The sequence below is a fragment of the Hippocampus zosterae genome, chromosome 7 (assembly GCF_025434085.1).
Source record: "Hippocampus zosterae strain Florida chromosome 7, ASM2543408v3, whole genome shotgun sequence".
Lineage (NCBI taxonomy): Eukaryota > Metazoa > Chordata > Actinopteri > Syngnathiformes > Syngnathidae > Hippocampus > Hippocampus zosterae.
In genome coordinates, this window is record NC_067457.1 from 4,601,715 (window position 1) to 4,621,313 (window position 19,599).

Consider the following 19,599-nt stretch of genomic DNA (forward strand, 5'->3'; position numbering starts at 1 on the left):
CAGTCTGCTCACCTATGCTTTCTGAAATCCGTCAATTATGTAACGGTTTACTCATGGCGGCGAAAAATTTCAATCCAATCATTTCCTGTGTCGAAAAAGGTGTTCCCAAGGTGAAAATTAGGAAAACCAATTTTTTTGCATCTTGACCCCCCCGCCCTCTGCCCCCCAAAGTGCCGCAGTCAGTAAAAGACTTTGCGAAAGCGGGCTTACTCTAAGCGCGCCCCCTGCGACCAGCGCTCCGGCGGCGCTTTTCCAGGAAGAGGCTTTGCTGATTGTTTCTTCCAGGAAGGCTTTTTTGTTGGCCGATCAGCGCTTATAGGAAAGACGTTCGGGGCCGGCCCATCAGCGCCAGTATTGTCACAGCCGCTTCTGATAAAGCCAGAGCGGCTTCCAGGAAAGCGGAGATTTACCCTCCAAGCATTCCATCATTCCTTCAGCGCCATCACTGCGTGGAGAAAAGGGGGAGGGAAGGCGAGTGGGGGTATAATAGGGATCTGGATCAATAAAAAACATATGGCAAGCATGAGCTTACTCTAGATTTGAACATGCGCCTTATTGTACAGCCGCCAAGTGTCGACCCGCGGCTCGCTAGGGTCACTGCGCCGCCGCTCTCGCTCAAACCGCATTGTGCCTCGTTATTTGGACTGTGCATGCACGCCTTGCTTGATTTACTTTTCAAGGCCATGGCTCACAAGGTGATGTTATTTTGCCCGTGTGATCATTCATACCGATGCCGATACTTGCTTTGATTGAAAGTGGAAGACAGTGAAAATTGCTCTGAATAATGATGATGAAATGTAGCGATGGCAATTAAACAAAAATGAATCCGTGATTGTGAAAATGGATTGTTTTTACAATGTTCAAAAATTGCACACTGTTCATTTAACCTTTCGGGGACAGAGGTCACGACAGTGGACGGCTTCTGTTGTTCGCTACGCGCGTCCTCACCGTCGCAACTTCAGTGTACGTACTTAGTTGGGTTTTTTTCACGCTTGGTGGTGGTCATCGTCTCTTCACTTGCCGTCGTTGGCAGAATTTGCGTGTGAACTTTGGTCGTGACGGGAGTTTCCGAGTGGATGAAAATGGACCGGGATGCTGGGAACGCCGGGAACACTCCGCTCAAAACAAACAGCGCTTCCCAGTCGGAATACTTTTATTTACCTCCTCCTCCTCCTCCCTTTCTTCTGCATTAATGCGAGGGGGGGGGGCCGCGCTTCGTCTTCCCGTTAGGAGAAAACAGGGGGTCCTCTGTTGGTGTGTGCATGTGTGTGTGTGTGTGTGTGTGTGTGTGTGCGTGCAGCATAGGAAGAGCCAATCACAGCGCGGTATAGACACCGAGACCCCCAAGTACTGACGGTTTATAGGGTTCAGCTTCAGAGAAGTCACGTGACTTCCCAGAGAGAAACAGAGAATGGGGGTAGGGGGGGGTAAGACTGATGAAAAAGAGGAGTGAAAAGGAGGTGACAGAAAGGGTGAAGTGAAAGTCTGGCGGAGCAACGACTGAATGAAGCGTGACAGGCCGCTCAAGGTGACAGATGACTGAGCGAAGGAGGGCGTCTTGAGTGAGCGGCGGAAATCGGCAAGGTCAGGGTAACCCCGGTTCTGGCGAAGGCCAGGGTGTCCTTCCTGGAAGTGGCGCGCTGCTGGTATGAAGATGATTCACAAAATTGACATGAAATGCGTCTTTCCCCTTGAAGTGATGGATAGATAAGTAGTTGCAAGGAAAACACTTGAAGGCTTCTGTGGAAACACTTTTCATCCGTTTGTCCCGCCACAAATGAGCAGCCATTCATCACCGCTGGATCGGGATCAACTATAATGCAGTGTTACTCAACAATTACTGAACCAAGGCCGCATATTTCACGTTTGGGGGGGAAAAAACACATCTCACAGAAAACCACCAAACAAAACTGTCCCAAAAATATATGTGCTGAAATAATGATCGTCTCAATTTATTCATTTAGTTGACGTCGTGTGAAATCTGAGCCTGTTTAACGCGAACACGAAGCTCATTCTCTTGTGTGGAGACATTGGTTAAAAGTACATTCTCCCATCAAGTGGGAGATTTTTGTTCTCATTAAGTGACTTTTGATTCTTAATGTTTTACATTTTGGACATTTATGCTTGGGATTTGTGGCAGGAATTTAGAGGGGGGAAAAAAACAACTTTTGTAACCCGTACATTTAACGAGCGTTGATTCATTATGCTGTGAGCGATTAGCATTAGCCACTTTCCCGATATCACTCGGTGTTTAGCACGGATGTAGACTGACCAATCATACGCTTGGAGATTCACATCATCGACCAATCACTGAACCTCTCTCTGTGTTGTGACGCGCGAGATGCGGAAGTGACTTCACCAACCAATCACGGTTGCGGTGTGCGATAATTGCTTGGCCGCGGTTGCGAAAGGCAAACTTTCGGTCATAATGCCCCAATACTTTTGTCCACACTTTACGGGACGCGTGACACATTCTCAGGGTGGGACACGCTGATTTATGCCACTTTGGGAAGTACCCTGGAAAAGCGCGTGCGCGCGTTTGAGTGTGGTTGTGGATGTTTGCGCGAATATGTTTGTGTGTTCCCGTGTGTATGCGCTTGAGTCAATACGCATGCGTGCGTGTGGTTGGGCGTTTGGTTGTGATCGCGTGCGTTTGTGTGTGAATACGTGAAAGCGTGGTTGTGTTTATTGGTGCAAATTAGAGTGTTTGCGTGAGCGTTTGTGTCACCGAGAATGTTTGTGCAATCGCGTGTGGGAAGGGGTCGCGTGTTTTGTTGTAAGTGTATCCGCGCGGTGTGTCGTAACGTGTGTTTGCGTGTGGATAATGTTAATTTGTGTTTGTGTGAGTGAGTGACACGAATGAGGTGGGGCGGATGGGGACTTAATGTGAACCAGATGTGCGCACGTCTCAAGCACTGTTGTCAACACCTTTTTTTTTAAAGAGCATCTTTGTGTTTGTGTGTGAAGATTTCCCATAAACACCTGCTTTTTGTCGAACAAGTACAATACAATACAATACAATACATGCTGATTTATATAGCGCTTTTCACAACAGCGGCGCTTAACTAAACAGTTAACATAAAGTAAAATAATAAACACAGCACATAACATAAAATACGGACAGTCAGTGATGGTAAAAGAGAAGCAATGAAGGGATTGGTGGTGGTGGTGCGGGAGGGGGTCTATTTCGGTCCCCCCGGCAGGCTTTATGGTTATTGAAAAGGCGTTGCCGTCTCCTCGCTGCTTCTTCCCAGAAAGGGGGTCAATATTTCTCCTGCTTGATTTCTGCCTTATTCAATATTTTCTCTGTGTGTCATGAAAGACGCTGGCCACAAAGACTCGAGTGTGTTAGCGTTACGCAGCTGGATGGCCCATTACATTACAAGCAGACACGCTTACTGGCACTGCACGCAAACACACTCGCACAGGCGCGCGCGCACGCGCTCTTATCAAGTGATTAGAATCTTACGAGAGTGGGAAGTGTATTGAATATACCAAATTATATTTGCTACACTATATGTTTCCTGTATACATATTGTATGTCATAGTTGTAAGCCACAAAACCATAAGCAAGGATATTAATTATAAAGTACGCATTCTACGTTGTTTTCCATTATTAGTATTACTGTTAATAGGAGGCTACTACATCAGTCTTCAAATATTTTATTTTCCAAAAGACCATATATTTTTTGTATCAAACAAAATTACTAATTACAAACGTGGAAAGTAACGTATACCCATACCTTTAAATTTGATAAGTATGTGGCGCCGTCTTGTGGACAATATTGGTCGTTGCAACGTAAATCCGCTTTTCGGTCATCCATTAACCGTCCCACATGCTTTCAATGATTCTCGATCAAAGTTCAAACCGCGTTGATGTTGACGCTGCGGCTGAAGCAATGTCCCTCAAAGCATTTTGTACCAAGTTTCATATTTGGGGTCGAACTGTCGCTCGACGAGATGCCGGCAAACGAAGTTACTACAACAGCGGGAGCTCCCGACTCCCCGGGTCTGCCCGGGCGGCTCATGTACGCGTTGTGGACCTCCGCAGCGACACGGTGACCAAACCAGGAGCGACGATGCGCCGGGCCATGGCCGAGGCCGAAGTCGGAGACGATGTGATGGGGGAAGACCCGTCAGTGAACGGTAGCTTTCAATTACTAGTTAGTTAGTTAGCAGGGAACCTGCTAGCACCGAGCACTTGCTTCGCTTGGGGCCCCAGCGCACCAGTCACTCACACTTTTTATGAACATACACTTGACTTTCAGAGTTGCAGAAGATTGCAGCCGATCTGTTTGGGATGGAGGCGGCACTTTTTGTCCCCTCGGGAACGATGAGTAACCTCATCGCAGGTAACACATTGATCTGAAATATTGTTTTTAATGAGTGTGAGGTTTAAATGACCAGCGTGGGCCGTTTTTATAGCGATGGTGCACTGCAGGGAGCGCGACGATGAGATGATCGTAGGAGATCTATCCCATTTGCACATCTACGAGCAGGGGGGCAGCTCGCAGGTAAAATACATCTCTCTCTCTCTCACACACACACACACACTCTGTGTGTCTAAATATCTAAATATATTGTATATATGACACAGCTGGCTGGCATCCATAGTACCACAGCCACCACCCTCGCCGATGGGACCTTTGACCTGGACCAGGTGGAGTCCAAGATCCGTCATGGCTACCCAGACCCCCACTACCCTCGCTCCCGTCTCATCTGCGTGGAGAACACGCACAACATACAGGGAGGACGCGTCATGCCGCTCCACTTCCTGCAAGAGGTGTGTGAGCCCATATTGTTGTTGTGGAGGGGGGGGGGGGGTATTTACTAACCCGGAGATGTGAGTGCTGCTGTTTTGGTTAGCATCTTGCTCCTTGACATCCGCATGCGCATCCTCCTCTCCAAAGGTGCGAGCGCTGGCCGACAAACACGGCCTGTCGGTTCACATGGACGGCGCGCGCCTGATGAACGCCGCCGTGGCGCTGGGGGTGCCGGCGGCGGACATTTTGCAGCATACGCACACCGTCAGCGTGTGTCTCTCCAAGGTGACACATTTCACAGCCAGATTTTTATTTACATGTGTTTATTAGTACTCCTGGAACTGTGATCCAAATAATTTATTGTGATTAATACCAAAATTGTGATCTCTTCTCCATGTCACTAAGTGTAATTACCTTTCACGTCCGCAAGATGGTGCCATCTACCTACTCATCACGATATTACTGATAAATGGACTGAAGTGTGCAGCACACGTTTGTCAGCATAAAAATAAATACATATACGAGAATAAAATTCAAACATAATATTTCCAAAATCAGCAAGTTTACCGGTTGCACTGGGTGTGTTTTGAATGTTTCACAGGGACTGGGCTCCCCGGTGGGAAGCCTGCTAGCTGGTCCCAGAGATTTCATCTCCCGGGCGGTGAGGTGCCGTAAAGCTCTGGGGGGCGGCATGCGGCAGGCTGGCATACTGGCGGCGGCGGGAAAAGTGTCTTTGCTGGACATGGTCCAGAGACTCCAAGAAGATCACAACAACGCGAGGACCTTCGCTCAAGGTTTCTTTGAGTTTCTCCTCTTCGTCCCGCTTTCCGCCGCCATCCTGACGGCTTATTCGTTTTGCCTCTTGACAGCCTTGCAAACCTGCGAGCCGCCCCTGTTTGCCGTAGACATGGCGGCGGTGGAGACAAACATCATCCGCTTCCAAATTCGAGAACCCGCCTTGAATCCGGCGCAATTCTGCGACCGCATGGCCCAAGTCGGGGAAGGGGAGGAGGACGCGCTGGGCCAGGGTGTTCAAGTCCTCATGTACCCTCATTTTGGTAATTGCGTCCGAGCCGTGTGGCATCTGGGGATATCGCCCGAAGACACGCAGCTGGCCATCAAAAAATTGCAATTTGTCGCCCGTCACTGCTTGGAGAATAAATAACTGAGGGGCTAGGCTTTGTGTGTGTGAAGATTTCCCATAAACACCTGCTTTTGTCAAACAAGTGATGGTAAAAGAGAAGCAATGAAGGGATTGGTGGTGGTGGTGCGGGAGTGGGGGTCTATTTCGGTCCCCCCGGCAGGCTTTATGGTTATTGAAAAGGCGTTGCCGTCTCCTCGCTGCTTCTTCCCAGAAAGGGGGTCAATATTTCTCCTGCTTGATTTCTGCCTTATTCAATATTTCCTCTGTGTGCCATGAAAGACGCTGGCCACAAAGACTCGACTGTGTTAGCGTTACGCAACTGGATGGCCCATGACATTACAAGCAGACACGCTTACTGGCATTGCACGCAAACGCGCACACCACGTCAGCTGATATTTTGACATGTGCAGCATGCAAGAGTGTCAGTGTGTGGGTCAATGGTAGGTGGTCAATCGTGGGCGCTCGAAAGCCACCACACCACTGACAGTGGTTAACATTACTCTCCTTGAAGATAAAAAAAAAATATTTGTAGAATTTAACAAATTATATTTGCTACACTATACAGTATGTTTCCTGTATACATACGGTATATATAATATGTCATATTTGTAAGCCACAAAACCAGAAGTATGGGTATTAATTATAAAGTACACATTATACGTTGTTTTCCATTATTAGTATTACTGTTAATAGGAGGCTACTACATTAGTCTACAAATATTTTATTTTACAAAAGATCATTTTTTTGTATCAAACAAAATGACTAATTACAAACGTGGAAGGTAACGTATAACTTTAAATATGATATGTATGTTTCGCCGTCCTGTGGACAATATTGGTCGGTGCAAAGTTAATCCGCTTTTCGGTCATCCATTAACCATCCTGCAGCATGATTTCAGTATTTCAGAAGTTCAAACCGCGTCGATGTGGACGCTGCGGCTGAAGCAATGTCCCTCAAAACATTTTGTACCAAGTTTCATATTTGGAGCCGAACTGTCGCTCGACGAGATGCCGGCAAACGAAATTACTACAAAAGCGGGAGTTCCCGACTCCCCCCGTCTGGCCTGGCGGCTTCTGTCCGCGTCGTGGACCTCCGCAGCGACACGGTGACCAAACCCGGAGCGGCGATGCGCCGGGCCATGGCCGAGGCCGAAGTCGGAGTGATGGGCGAAGACCCGACAGTGAACGGTAGCTTTCAATTACTAATTAGCATACCTGTCAACTTTTCGAAGCGCCAACCTGTATAAACTACCAAAAAAATCCTTATAAAGAGCAAAAAAAAATCCTTATAACATACCAAAGCATTTTATATGTCAAAATAACGGCAGAAAAAAAACCCCGCGAAATTTTCAATGATATTTACTCATACCTCTCAACTCATACGGTTTAGCCATAGTTCATACGGATTTTGTGGTGAATCTTAGGGATATGGCCGTATCGCACAGATCATACGGATTCTGATCATTTCCGTATGTTTTTCACCAACTCCAAATGATTTGGTGTTGGTGAAAAAAGTAACGCAGGAGTACAACTCTGAGCACAGTAATGCCACTAAGTAGAATGATGATTAGACATTAACCAGGCTTCGTATCATGGAGATCTACAATAAATATCATTGGACATTTCGTGCGTTTTTTTCTGCCGTTATTTTGACATATAAAATGCTTTGGTATGTTATAAGGATTTTTTTGGTAGTTTATACAGGTTGGCGCTCCGAAAAGTTGACGGGTATGTTTACTAAGGATATCCTTTGGAGAACTTGTGTTTCGCGAATTACATCATACTTAGCTGCGGGTGTGATTCTCGGCATTCCTTTGGTGCAAGTTAGACTTCAAATGTTCTTTCACATCATGAACTCCAGATGTAAGAACTTTGACTTTGCGTTTGCAAATTGTACAATGAGCATATTCTTCTGTCTAAGCAGGCATTATTGCGCCATTAAACTGCGATATCCATTCTTGAAGAAACCTTCCACTGTGCTTCGTTTTACTTCTCTTTCTTGTTGGTTCCATTGCCCCACATGAACGGTATGCGTTTTGTCGTAAAACTTGCTTGTACACGACCGAAGTATGCTATGAACGTTTTCAATTAGGAATCACGTAATTTACTGGAAATTTAGCGGAAATGAAAGCATTCGAGTAGACAAAAGCAAACGAACTACCTGTTAGGGGAAAAAAAACATACGGAAATGATGAGAATCCGTATGATCTGTGCGATACGGCCATATACGTAAGATTCACCACAAAATCCGTATGAACTATGGCTAAACCGTATGAGTTGACAGGTATGAGTAAATATCATTGAAAATTTCGTGGGTTTTTTTCTGCCGTTATTTTGACATATAAAATGCTTTGGTATGAGTTGGTTAGCGGGGAACCTGCTAGCACCGAGCACTAGCTTCGCTTAGGGCCTCAGCGCACCAGTCACTCACACTTTTTATGAACATACATTTGACTTTCAGAGTTGCAGGAGATTGCAGCCGATCTGTTTGGGATGGAGGCGGCACTTTTTGTCCCCTCGGGAACGATGAGTAACCTCATCGCAGGTAACACATTGATCTGAAATATTGTTTTTAGTGAGTGTGAGGTTTAAATGACCAGCGTGGGCCGTTTATAGTGATGGTGCACTGCAGGGAGCGCGACGATGAGATGATCGTAGGAGATCTATCCCATTTGCACATCTACGAGCAGGGGGGCAGCGCGCAGGTGAAATACATCTCTCTCTCTCTCACACACACACACACACACACACACACACACACACACGCTCTGTGTGTCTAAATATCTAAATATATTGTATATATGACACAGCTGGCTGGCATCCATAGTACCACAGCCACCACCCTCGCCGATGGGACCTTTGACCTGGACCAGGTGGAGTCCAAGATCCGTCACGGCTACCCAGGCCCCCACTACCCCCGCTCGCGTCTCATCTGCGTGGAGAACACGCACAACATACAGGGAGGCCGCGTCATGCCGCTCCACTTCCTGCAAGAGGTGTGTGAGCCCATATTGTTGTTGTGGAGGGGGGGGTGGGGGGGGGGGGGTATTTACTAACCCGGAGATGTGAGTGCTGCTGTTTTGGTTAGCAGCTTCCTCCTTGACATCCGCATGCGCACCCTCCTCTCCAAAGGTGCGAGCGCTGGCCGACAAACACGGCCTGTCGGTGCACATGGACGGCGCGCGCCTGATGAATGCCGCCGTGGCGCTGGGGGTGCCGGCGGCGGACATTTTGCAGCATACGCACACCGTCAGCATGAGTCTCTCCAAGGTGACACATTTCACAGCCAGATTTTTATTTACATTTGTTCATTAGTCATCAGAAGGATGCAAAAAATACTTATTCCTAGAGCTAGTACTCTGATCGCGTATTAGGACGGTCCAAATAATTTATTGTGATTAATACCAAAATTGTGATCTCTTCTCCATGTCACGAAGTGTAATTATCTTTCACGTCCACAAGATGGTGCCATCTCCCCACTCATCACGATATTACTGATAAATGGACTGAAGTGTGCAGCAAACGTTTGTCAGCATAAAAATAAATACATATATGAGAATAAAATTCAAACATAATATTTCCAAAATCAGCAAGTTTACCGGTTGCACTGGGTTTGTTTTGAATTTTTCTCAGGGACTGGGCTCCCCGGTGGGAAGCCTGCTAGCTGGGCCCAGAGATTTCATCTCCCGGGCGGTGAGGTGCCGTAAAGCTCTGGGTGGCGGCATGCGGGCTGGCATACTGGCGGCGGCAGGAAAAGTGTCTTTGCTGGACATGGTCCAGAGACTCCAAGAAGATCACAACAACGCGAGGACCTTCGCTCAAGGTTTCTTTGAGTTTCTCCTCTTCGTCCCGCTTTCCGCCGCCATCCTGACGGCTTATTAGTTTTGCCTCTTGACAGCCTTGCAAACCTGCGAGCCACCCCTGTTTGCCGTAGACATGGCGGCGGTGGAGACAAACATCATCCGCTTCCAAATTCGAGAACCCGCCTTGAATCCGGCGGAATTCTGCGACCGCATGGCCCAAGTCGGGGAAGGGGAGGAGGACGCGCTGGGCCAGGGCGTTCAAGTCCTCATGTTCCCTCTTTTTGATAATTCTGTCCGAGCCGTGTGGCATTTGGGGATATCGCCCGAAGACACGCAGCTGGCCATCAAAAAATTGCAATTTGTCGCCCGTCACTGCTTGGAGGATAAATAACTGAGGGGCTTGAAAAATGTTTGTTAAGTGTCTCTTATCTTGAGGGAAGGACAACTGCGGAAACTTTGGGAGATTTATACTTTTTATTTTATTATTCATTTTGCTCACTCTGTAATGTGGTCATTGATTCACTGTAAATTATCAAATATTTTTAATTAAATACAATAATAAATACGGGCAAACAACTGATTCCTTTTAATGTATCAAACAATTTGTTAACGGCGTTTTAAATAATTGCACACTATTCAATGAGCGTGAATTTCAAATGGACCCAATTTATGTTCATAAATTTAATAAAGTCTAAACTTTTTCCTTATTATGTCTTGATGACATCACTGTCAATGAAAAATAATAAAATGAAAAATGTTTTTCATACGATTGATGTAAAGAAAAGATACTTGGCAGCGGTGGGATTCGAACCCACGCCATCGAAATGACTGGAGCCTAAATCCAGCGCCTTAGACCACTCGGCCACGCTACCACGCGTTTCTTACTGGAGAAATTATTATATTTAGTCGTATCTTAAGAAACGTGCCCGCACGAGATATTTTTAATGCGTTGATTTTAATCTGTATCGTGACTTTCATTGCACAACGTGAACGTGTTTTATGTGTCGAATCGGTGGTTCCGAAATGTAATGAAGCAGCAGGTAGGAGAGGAAGCAGAGATGCGGAGAATGGAGTTGTTCTTTTAAACGGCGATGTCGAGGACGTGACGTTTCAAATATTTTCTTAAAAATGGCTTTGAAAAGACGATTAACTGAAAAAGTACCACAAGTGGTGAGCCTTCAAGCAGTTTTCAAAGTGCGAGCATTGCTACAACACAAATCGCTGTATTCATCAGCCTCTTTCGGGTTGTCATTTTACAACTGTTTCGTGGTGGTAGGTGTTTCACAATGTTCACGGTAACATATGTGACATAATTCTTATTGTTCTGTCTTTATTTTGGTTTACATTGCGTCTATTAACTTTTTTACGTCTCTTTATGTGGGTTACGCGGTGGGGCGTTTGTTTTGAAATTTCCGACAGCCTGAAAGGTTGCAGAGGCCTTGTGGGGCGGGGCTTCCACAGAACCCTGTTTGTTACGTGCGGACGGTCGGTATTGGCGTGGCGGCTGGTGGAACCGTCGCGAAAAAACCTCCGATCGAACCGCTTGCCTCGGGACCCTCAGGGCTCGCTGGAGAGGCGGAGAGTGATCCGTCAGAGGAATTCGTCAAACTGCGTGACATCTTGTCGCTAAGAGGAAAGTGCTTTGGTTCGACCCGAGAGGAGAGCGCTTGTTCACACGTTCGTCACAAAGTATCAAGCTACAGGTTTGGTGGGTTAATTTAGCGCATGCATAGCATATCAGATGCATTTTTGTGTTTGTTTTGAGGGGGTTAGAGTGAGGGAAATCCCCTTTGCAGAATGCTGCAATCGAATATGGTGCATCCATGAAAGCGTGCTCCATTTTTGTCCCAGCTGCAGCACACCATTCAAAATGTGCAGAATCAGCTAACGATTGACGTACAACAGGGTGGATTGGTGGTCAGTTAGCACGGCTGGGTTACAGTTTTGAGGTTCGCGTTCGAATCATGCGTGGCTACAGTCTTGCTGTCTGGGGCCACCGCTGTTCATGACACACTGACACACAACGATCATTTACAACCACTCAATGTCGCCCTTAAATATCCACCGAAGGCAAACAAATATCCTCCAAATTGCTGTAAATATTAGAAATAATATGTAATAAACCTATGAAATGTGCAATTGATTTTTTTATTCCTTAAATTGGAGTCTTATTACAGGAAATACTTTGAAGTTGGATATGAATTTGATCGATGTCAGTAGCTAGGCAGCCTTCCTGAAAACAGAAACAAGTTTACAAGTATTGCTGCATACATTGAATGTGGAAAAAAGTAGCGCCAAATACTTTACAGTACTTTACAGTACTGACAACAGTACCCCTCAATGCACCTGAAATACAAACAAGTTGATTTCATTCAAATAAATTGATCATTTGCAATTGCAATCGTCTTTTGTCTTTTTATTTTAGCACACCAGTGGACATAATGGAAGACGAGCTGATGTTCAGAATGGAGGAAGAGGGCAGCAGCTCCAGGTCTTCGGACAAAAGGTGCGCGCCCAAGCAGCGGGTGTCCTCGCTAACCGACGATGACGACGGCGAGGAGGACGAAGCCTTCATCTGCTCCATCCTGGAGGACGACCCCGTCCGAGACATCTGCCATTACATGCAGAACTCAATCAACAACCGGCAGCTTTCAAACTCACTGCCTAAGACAGAATTTTTGTATAAGGTGAGGAGGCGTTGCCCCCCCCCCCCCCGCTCCCGTCATTTGTTTTCAATGATTTTAAATAAGATTTTTTTTGTCATTGGGAACAATGTGCACGTGTAGCTTTGCTGAAGCGTTATTGTTTGTCTTGTTGCATTATGTGCTATGCTGATGAAAAGTGGTGCATTTTTTTTCACCTCCCCCCCCCCCCAACATAGAATCAAACAGAGCATTTGGCGGAAGGTTCGTACCACGTTTTGTCTGAGAGTGCACGGGTATGTTATACCAATTCAATTACTATTCTGTACCTCCCCTTTACTACGTATCATATTTCCAACCTTCTTTCTTTTGTAGTGCCTTTTCCCCCCCACCTCCCCTTTAACTGTCACCCTTGTTCAAACGTTTCCATTTTCTGTTCTATTCATCTGCATGATTTATGTTTTGGAACATTCCGCTGACGGTTCATTAGGTACACCTGCACAAAAAAGGATTCCTCAAGTGAATTTTGTCCGAGACGTTGACTCGTTAGTTAGCGAACGCGGCAACGGACGAGGGAGACGTGCGCACCGCCCCGGGCGGTGAAGGATTAAATGACTTGACATGATGAGCGACCAACCCCGCCCCGCTGAGGAAGTTATTTTCAGACACGGCCGCGGTTCAATCCTCGCCATCGCACTGCGTGCCGTCCAACTTGCTTAACTCCGTCGTTGCAAACAAGTCCACCCCGGCGGCAGTTTACCTTAGGTGTGTCCCTGAGTTCATTGCGCCAATGAATTGACAAAAAAAAAAAAAAAAAAAAGAGCGGCGACCTTTTTTGCCGCATGCACCAAATGAGGAAAAGTGACACCGTGTGATGCACAAATTTACCAAAATTGACATCTGTGACCCCATTTCGATGACATTTCCAATACTTTTTTTCTGAGTTCTTACCTGTGTTTCCATCTAAAAAACCAAAACAAAAAGAAGCTTAAAAAATGAACTCATTCCACATTTACAAATGAACGCAATGTGCTTGTTGCTAAAGGAGACGTGGAAAAATGCCATCGTGAAGGCCAAAGCCATGCCGGACCCCTGGGCCGAATTTCACCTGGAGGACAAAGAGACGGAAGCCTGCTTGCGCTACAGGTCAGAATAACCATCGGATTGATTGCTACGTCTCTGCGCTCCCAGTTTTCGTCTCGACATTGAATTTGATCATCCTATGGACCAGAAAACGCGAGTGTCACTCGTCACTCGTCCATTTTCTGCCGCAAGAGGAGAAGACAACAATCTTAGAGAGGGGGAGGGGGGGCCGGTGTCGCGTGTCATTCTGGTAGTCGTAAATGAACGCAGCAAATTTACAACATGAAGCGCAAAAAAAATAATAAAATAAGAGTTCCTCCTTCCTTTTTAAAGTCTTGGCAAAGAGGATCTTCGGTATGACCGCGTGAACAGGAAATAACTTTAAAAGTTTTTCGTTTTGAGGTCAGCAAGGACACGGAACCCCACAACGCTTCACATCTGGCCGCGCGTGCCACGTCACGCCATAGGCAGACGCACAATGCAGGAGGGGCTTATTTCGCTGAGTGCTTATTTCGCATTGAGTCGCTTATATAAGCCACAGTCGAGCGAGGGGGAGTGGCGGCTAATTTTACTCTCCCCATCCTCCTCCTCCTCCTCTTCTTCTTTCTGCCGGGGCGCAAAAACGGCACATTGTGTTCCCGGCCCGATGCGGTTTCGCCAGGCACAAAAAACAAAACCGTAAAACCTCTGTTGAGTTGAGCGGCGCTCCGAAATTCTGAACTGCGTTTTTTCGTTTGCCCACTGTGGGGCAGTATTACGCCATCCCGCAGACACAAATGTCACCGCGACTCTCAGTGACTCGGTACGGGGCAATAATATTAGTCGTTCTTCGCAGAGGATAAATAATGTACACCTGAGGTTCAAAACAAACCGGCGCGGCAGCCAGGTAGTATGCATGCACGCAGCAGGGGGGGGAGGGGCAAAGTTGGACGTGGAGATAACGCAGTGCTTTGTGAAGTGTGGATGGGTTTTATGGAGAGCGTAACAAATCAATTTTCAGCATTACCTTTAGTTTTATGAATGCAGTTTAACCCATTGGCTGGCGACCGATTCAGGGTGTCCCCCGCCTACTGCCCGAAGACAGCTGGGATAGGCTCCAGCACCCCCCGCGACCCTAGTGAGGATCAAGCGGCTCGGAAGATGAATGAATGAATGAATCCCCCTTCAAAAGAACGGAAAAAGAAAACGATATCAACTTTCATGTATTGAGAAATAGCACTTGTCAAATATACAGTCTACTACCAAAAAAAATGCTCTTTGCTCACAAGGAGTCCAAATTCTGAATCCATTGCAGGTACAACGCGATCACGGGCGAGTGGGCCCAAGATCGGGTCCACATCAAGATGGCCGCCCAGGTACGATCACGTCCCCAAGAAAGACATTGCTCGGATAGCGCAATTGATTTCAGACCTGAATATTTGTCTTTCCGTCACAGCCGTTTGGCAGAGGAGCCATGAGAGAGTGCTTCAGAACGTAAGTGCAACCATTTCCTTTTGCGCAGGCGCTCGTACGCTCCGTTTCATGTCCCAGCTGGTTGCGGCGGCCGCGGGGGGTCGGGCTGGAGGGTTGCCATGGTGATGTCAGAGCACCTTGAAGCCTCTAAAAGTGGTCTTGGCTCGTAGGAAGAAGCTGTCCAGCTTCTCGCACAGCCACAACTGGAAGACGGCCTGCAACTACGTGGCCAAGCGCTACATGGAGACGGTGGACAGGAACGTCTACTTCGAGGACGTGCGTCTGCAGATGGAGGCCAAACTTTGGGGCGAGGAGTTCAATCGCCACAAGCCTCCCAAGCAGGTAGACGAGAACCCCCGCCACCCCCAATCGCGTGAAATCCAATCGAGGATGCAGCAAAGCATAACATCCGGGGGGGCGGGGGGGGGAACCCGGGCTAGGTGGACATCATGCAGATGTGCGTGGTGGAGATGACCGAGAGGCCGGGCAAGCCGCTCTTCCACCTGGAGCATTACATCGAGGGCAAGTACATCAAGTACAACTCCAACTCGGGTTTCGTGAGGGACGATAACATCAGACTGACGCCGCAGGTGAGAGCGCCGTCGCGGTGAAAAAAACGCCGCGTCGTATTCACGCCGGTCTTTTGTCCGTCAGGCGTTTAGCCACTTCACCTTTGAGCGTTCGGGCCACCAGCTGATCGTGGTGGACATCCAGGGCGTCGGCGATCTCTACACCGACCCTCAGATTCACACGGAAAAGGGAACGGATTTTGGCGACGGGAATCTGGGTACGTCTCTCCACTTTTTATGTTCGGGGGCATCGTGCGCGGTGAAGTCAGGGGTCTTTACGTCAACAGGCGTGCGAGGCATGGCGCTCTTTTTCCACTCGCACATGTGCAACAAGATCTGCAAGTGCATGGGCCTGACGCCCTTCGACCTGTCCCCGGCCGAGAGCCAGCAGCTGGACTGCACCAACAAACTGCTGGTCGGCTACTCGCCCTCACTCGCACCCGCCGCCATCCCGTCGCGGCTCGCGATCGCCTCGGCTCTCCTGACGCTTTCCCTTCTCTCTCATTAGAAGTCCGCAAAAACGGTGCTGAGGGGCTGCGAGGAGCAATGCGGTTCCCCCCGCGTCCGCACCATGTCCGGGAGCCGGGCGCCGCCGTTGCTGTCCCGCCTGTCGGAGACCTCGTCGGTCGACGAGAGCATGAGTGACGCGGACTCGGTGCCTTGCTCCCCTCTGGTGGCGCCCGTGTGCATGTCAAGGTCTCCAGCCGGTGCGTATGCTTGCCAGTCATGCCCGTAACGCGATGAAAATGAAAAGTAACGTGACGCTATTACGCCCGCTTTGTAATACGAAGTAATCACTCTACAGTTAGTCGTAAAAGTCACCGGAGGTTACTTTGTAATTATGATGTTGCAAAAACAAAAAGGTCCCACATCAATCTCCTTTAAAATGGCAAGTGCAATTGCAGTCGATCGCCACAAGGGCGCAGTAGTGAGAAACATTTGATCAAGGCATATAGCAAATAACGAATATGGAACACGTCAGAAAAATGAACTGAATTCTTTACAGATTGAAGTGATTCTTCACTCTAGGACTTCACAGTTCAGCATCGGACTCCGGGGGAATGACGCGACTTCAGCCCCACAGATTTCATTAATTGATCAATCGATTTGATTAATTTAAAAAATGGTTCCATTTTTACAGGCTTATCCTTCACTGGGATGTACGAACATGAACGAATCGACAACGCAGGGGAACACAGGGTAGGAAATTAAACCTTTGAGCCGTTAGGGTGGAGTCCACTGAGCAGAAGTCTCGCATTTTGTTGCGGTCTGTGTGTGTAGGAGTCGGACAGCGGCGGGGACAGCGGCTACCCCAGCGAGAGGAGGAGTGAGGGAGACCCCAACGACCACGCAGACGGGGTAAACGTCTTGATGCATTCTGAACCCCCCCCCCCCCCCCCTGCTAATTTTGTGTATTACATTGTCATTTCTTCCCGCGGCAGTCGTTTTTATGACGCATGTCCTATCTCGAAACGCTGTAGGCCCGCCACCACTACCAAAGACATTATTCCGAGTCGGACGAGGACAGTGTCAGACGGGTAAAGCAACATACGAAACGCCGGTGTGCCACATGTAATCATCACCGCGGGAGGTCAAACGACCTCTCTCCATCGCATCTCCTTCCACTCATTCCTCTTCTAACTTCACAATCCAAATATTTATCATGTTGCTCCACTAGAGGGCGCCGGTTGATATACAGTACCGAGAGGCTCAGAGATCTTAAATCCAAACCATGAAGGGGTGATTCTGACCCCCCCCCCCAACCCCCCAACAAGCATGGCATGTCTCTGTACAATGTCACAGAGCACAAATACACAATACGGATGAAAGTTTTGGGTCAGCGTTGCACCTAACTGGAAATCACTCATGTTTGAGGACAGGATGCTCAGCACGCAAACACGCATCGAAGAGCAACTTGAGAACGTGTCCAAAAATGTCTTGCTAATAAGAGCCTGTCCCAAGACTTTTGTCCATGTCGTATCGATCCAGCATGAGAGATTTGGTGTTAATTGCACTGGACAGAAAAATCAAAAAGACAAACCAACCATCGACCTCTTCTGTTTCCATGTACTTGTTGCTTTGTGTGTGTGTGTGTTAGCATTTTTTTTTCCATTCCTCTTGTGTGATTTTTTTTCCATTCATACCAACAGGGATGTACTCTTCAAGTTGATCAAGTTGAGGGGTACAACCCTGCACATTGAGCTTCATCGATGGGGACCCCGTGAAGAATTCGCCGCTAAACCGTTTTTGTTCGTGTGTGTTTTCCGCACAGCTGACCGAGGAGAAGTGGAGCTTCTTCCACTCGGCGCGGGCTCACGTGCACAGATCCTCCTGCGTGGCCACCGAGGTGGAGCGACTCAGTTCGCTGATGCAGAAGCACATCGGACAGTCAATCCTGGGGAAGGTGAAAAGATACGCTTAAAAAATAATCCACAGTGTCCAAAAATCCAAAAAAGTCCACGTCCACATATGGTATGTCTAATTATGCAATGGGGCCTCTCGCCATGGTAACGGCGCCCTTTGTAGAAGAGGACAAAGCGGAAGAGTAGTTTGCGTTTTGAGATCCGAAGCTTCCCGGTGTCCAGGTTCACCTGGCCATGGTGCGCTACCACGAGGCGGGACGCTTCTGCGAAAAGGACGAGCAGTGGGACGAGGACTCGGCCATGTTTCACCTGGAGCGAGCCGCCCGGTGCGGCGAGCTGGAGGCCATCGTGGCCATCGGCCAGTGCTGCCTGCAGCTGCCCCACCACATCCTGCCCAACATGCAGCTGGAGGTACAGATTCCTCTTCCGCCGGCTCCGTTTTTCTCTCTGACCCTCGCTTGACTGTTGATATCGCGGTGTCGCTTTCAGGAAAACGCAGGAAACCGAATGAAAGGCTTCAATTACCTCCTGCAGGCTGCCAAAGCCGGCGACAGATCTTCAATGATCACGGTGGCCCGAGCTTTTGACACGGGAGTCAATCTGTCAGCTGACAAGTGAGTTCCGTTTGTGCGAAGGTACTGCCCCCTGGTGGAAATTCTCTGTTATTGCTCCTCGATTCCCAACCAAATTGCCAAGAGATCATCGTATCATATTTTAATCCGTTGCCTGTCACGCACGGTTGCGCAAAAATATTTCCACAGCGCGTACGTAGCCTCCGCGCCATCGCTTTCCTTTTTCTTCATCACAACAGACAGCAAGACTGGAAGGAGGCGATCCGCTGGTATGACAACGCGTTGAACATGGACGAGCACGACGAGGGCGGCGAGTTCGACGGCATACAGGACGACCCTCGTTACCTCCTGCTGGCCAGAGAGGCCGAGATGTTCATGGTGGGGGGTTACAACCTCGCCGCGGACCCCCAGAAAGCAGGTAGAACCACAAAGAGAAGTCATGGCAAGACCGTCATGCAGCGGCGGTTCATTTCTGTTGTCCCGCATCTCGGCAAATTTAAAATCTCGACCGCTGAGGTATGTTTCCCCATGACCCTTTTAACCTCTCGCGTCGTTCTCTGCAGGTGATCTGTTTACAGAAGCCGCAGAAGCTGCCATGGAGGCCATGAAAGGGCGCTCGGCAAACCAGTACTACATGAAAGCCGAGGAGGCGTGGGCGCTGATGGAAGAGTAACGGCACTCGTTGCGCAATTTTACCCCCCCCAAAAAAAGCTTCATATGTCATGCCAGATGCTGAACGTGTTGCGTTTACATATTTTTTTAATATAACAGGTTTTTAGCTAACGGTGCTTTGCGTGACTATGCATGTTTAAGCCTTTCACCATTTAAGATTCTTCAAATCTTTAGCTCAAGATTCTCGTTTTTTCGGGGAAGTTACTCTTTTATTGTTGAGTTTGTATTCTGCGAATGTGGTCCGTGGAGCCAAAAATAATCCAATTGTTTACTTAACACATTTCTATTGGAAGAGTGTGTCTAAAATCAAAGAAAAAGATATCATAATGTGACTGTTAAAAAAAGAAATAAAGTTTGCATTGAATTTTATCAGTCAATATTTTGTTCTTATTTTTAATTATAGGTATTGTGGGATTTTTGAATGATAGGTTGTGTGGCCCAAAAGTCCTCTCCTATGGATTCAACCCCTTGAGGTCTGCGGGTGACGAACCATTTCTACAATTCTGAGGACGAGAGTTTCCTTCTGCAATAACTGAT

The 19,599-nt window shown here is 47.8% G+C and overlaps 3 protein-coding genes and 1 non-coding gene across 9 annotated transcripts; 3 read left to right on the forward strand and 1 right to left on the reverse strand.

Annotated features, from left to right (window-relative positions):
- Window positions 1-3,797: 3,797 nt before the first annotated feature.
- LOC127603432 (uncharacterized) lies at window positions 3,798-5,938 on the forward strand. Its single transcript, XM_052069716.1, has 7 exons — window positions 3,798-4,146; window positions 4,269-4,352; window positions 4,426-4,514; window positions 4,598-4,783; window positions 4,911-5,048; window positions 5,365-5,557; window positions 5,633-5,938. Exons 1-7 carry the CDS (start codon window positions 3,837-3,839, stop codon window positions 5,926-5,928), a joined length of 1,296 nt encoding a protein of 431 aa, XP_051925676.1. The 5' UTR covers window positions 3,798-3,836; the 3' UTR covers window positions 5,929-5,938.
- An 830-nt stretch (window positions 5,939-6,768) lies between these two features.
- Window positions 6,769-10,370, forward strand: LOC127603438 (uncharacterized). Of its 2 annotated transcripts, XM_052069727.1 has the most exons (7): window positions 6,770-7,094; window positions 8,368-8,451; window positions 8,523-8,611; window positions 8,717-8,902; window positions 9,039-9,176; window positions 9,540-9,729; window positions 9,805-10,370. In XM_052069727.1, exons 1-7 carry the CDS (start codon window positions 6,854-6,856, stop codon window positions 10,098-10,100), a joined length of 1,224 nt encoding a protein of 407 aa, XP_051925687.1. In that variant the 5' UTR covers window positions 6,770-6,853; the 3' UTR covers window positions 10,101-10,370. The 2 variants fall into 2 exon arrangements, with proteins under 2 accessions (XP_051925688.1, XP_051925687.1); XM_052069728.1 differs by lacking the exon at window positions 8,368-8,451 and having other exon boundaries at window positions 6,769-7,094.
- Window positions 10,371-10,499: 129 nt separating this feature from the next.
- Window positions 10,500-10,581, reverse strand: trnal-uag (transfer RNA leucine (anticodon UAG)). Its single transcript has one exon. It is a non-coding gene; the product is annotated as a tRNA-Leu (tRNA).
- Window positions 10,582-11,156: 575 nt separating this feature from the next.
- Window positions 11,157-19,431, forward strand: eef2k (eukaryotic elongation factor 2 kinase). 5 transcript variants are annotated; one of them, XM_052069638.1, is made up of 19 exons: window positions 11,157-11,417; window positions 12,135-12,396; window positions 12,591-12,647; window positions 13,397-13,497; window positions 14,729-14,789; window positions 14,870-14,907; window positions 15,057-15,228; window positions 15,327-15,476; window positions 15,541-15,673; window positions 15,743-15,870; window positions 15,964-16,162; window positions 16,597-16,655; window positions 16,737-16,814; window positions 16,937-16,993; window positions 17,728-17,859; window positions 18,041-18,229; window positions 18,308-18,432; window positions 18,630-18,808; window positions 18,954-19,431. In XM_052069638.1, exons 2-19 carry the CDS (start codon window positions 12,151-12,153, stop codon window positions 19,061-19,063), a joined length of 2,214 nt encoding a protein of 737 aa, XP_051925598.1. In that variant the 5' UTR covers window positions 11,157-11,417; window positions 12,135-12,150; the 3' UTR covers window positions 19,064-19,431. The 5 variants fall into 5 exon arrangements, with proteins under 5 accessions (XP_051925598.1, XP_051925599.1, XP_051925601.1 ...); XM_052069639.1 differs by having other exon boundaries at window positions 11,157-11,412; XM_052069641.1 differs by lacking the exon at window positions 16,937-16,993.
- The last annotated feature ends 168 nt before the right edge of the window (window positions 19,432-19,599 follow it).

What these genes read in the sequence shown, in the direction of transcription:
- LOC127603432 (XM_052069716.1), top strand. Translation starts at nt 3,837, where the DNA reads ATGCTTTCAATGATTCTCGATCAAAGTTCAAACCGCGTTGATGTTGAC. An exon ending in GGAAGACCCGTCAGTGAACG is followed by an intron (nt 4,147 to 4,268) that starts GTAGCTTTCAAT and finishes CTTGACTTTCAG; the next exon opens with AGTTGCAGAAGATTGCAGCC. An exon ending in CGCTCCACTTCCTGCAAGAG is followed by an intron (nt 4,784 to 4,910) that starts GTGTGTGAGCCC and finishes TCCTCTCCAAAG; the next exon opens with GTGCGAGCGCTGGCCGACAA.
- LOC127603438 (XM_052069727.1), top strand. Translation starts at nt 6,854, where the DNA reads ATGTCCCTCAAAACATTTTGTACCAAGTTTCATATTTGGAGCCGAACT. An exon ending in GATGAGTAACCTCATCGCAG is followed by an intron (nt 8,452 to 8,522) that starts GTAACACATTGA and finishes GGCCGTTTATAG; the next exon opens with TGATGGTGCACTGCAGGGAG. An exon ending in CGCGAGGACCTTCGCTCAAG is followed by an intron (nt 9,730 to 9,804) that starts GTTTCTTTGAGT and finishes GCCTCTTGACAG; the next exon opens with CCTTGCAAACCTGCGAGCCA.
- eef2k (XM_052069638.1), top strand. Translation starts at nt 12,151, where the DNA reads ATGGAAGACGAGCTGATGTTCAGAATGGAGGAAGAGGGCAGCAGCTCC. An exon ending in TTTTGTCTGAGAGTGCACGG is followed by an intron (nt 12,648 to 13,396) that starts GTATGTTATACC and finishes TTGTTGCTAAAG; the next exon opens with GAGACGTGGAAAAATGCCAT. An exon ending in TTTTGGCGACGGGAATCTGG is followed by an intron (nt 15,674 to 15,742) that starts GTACGTCTCTCC and finishes TTACGTCAACAG; the next exon opens with GCGTGCGAGGCATGGCGCTC.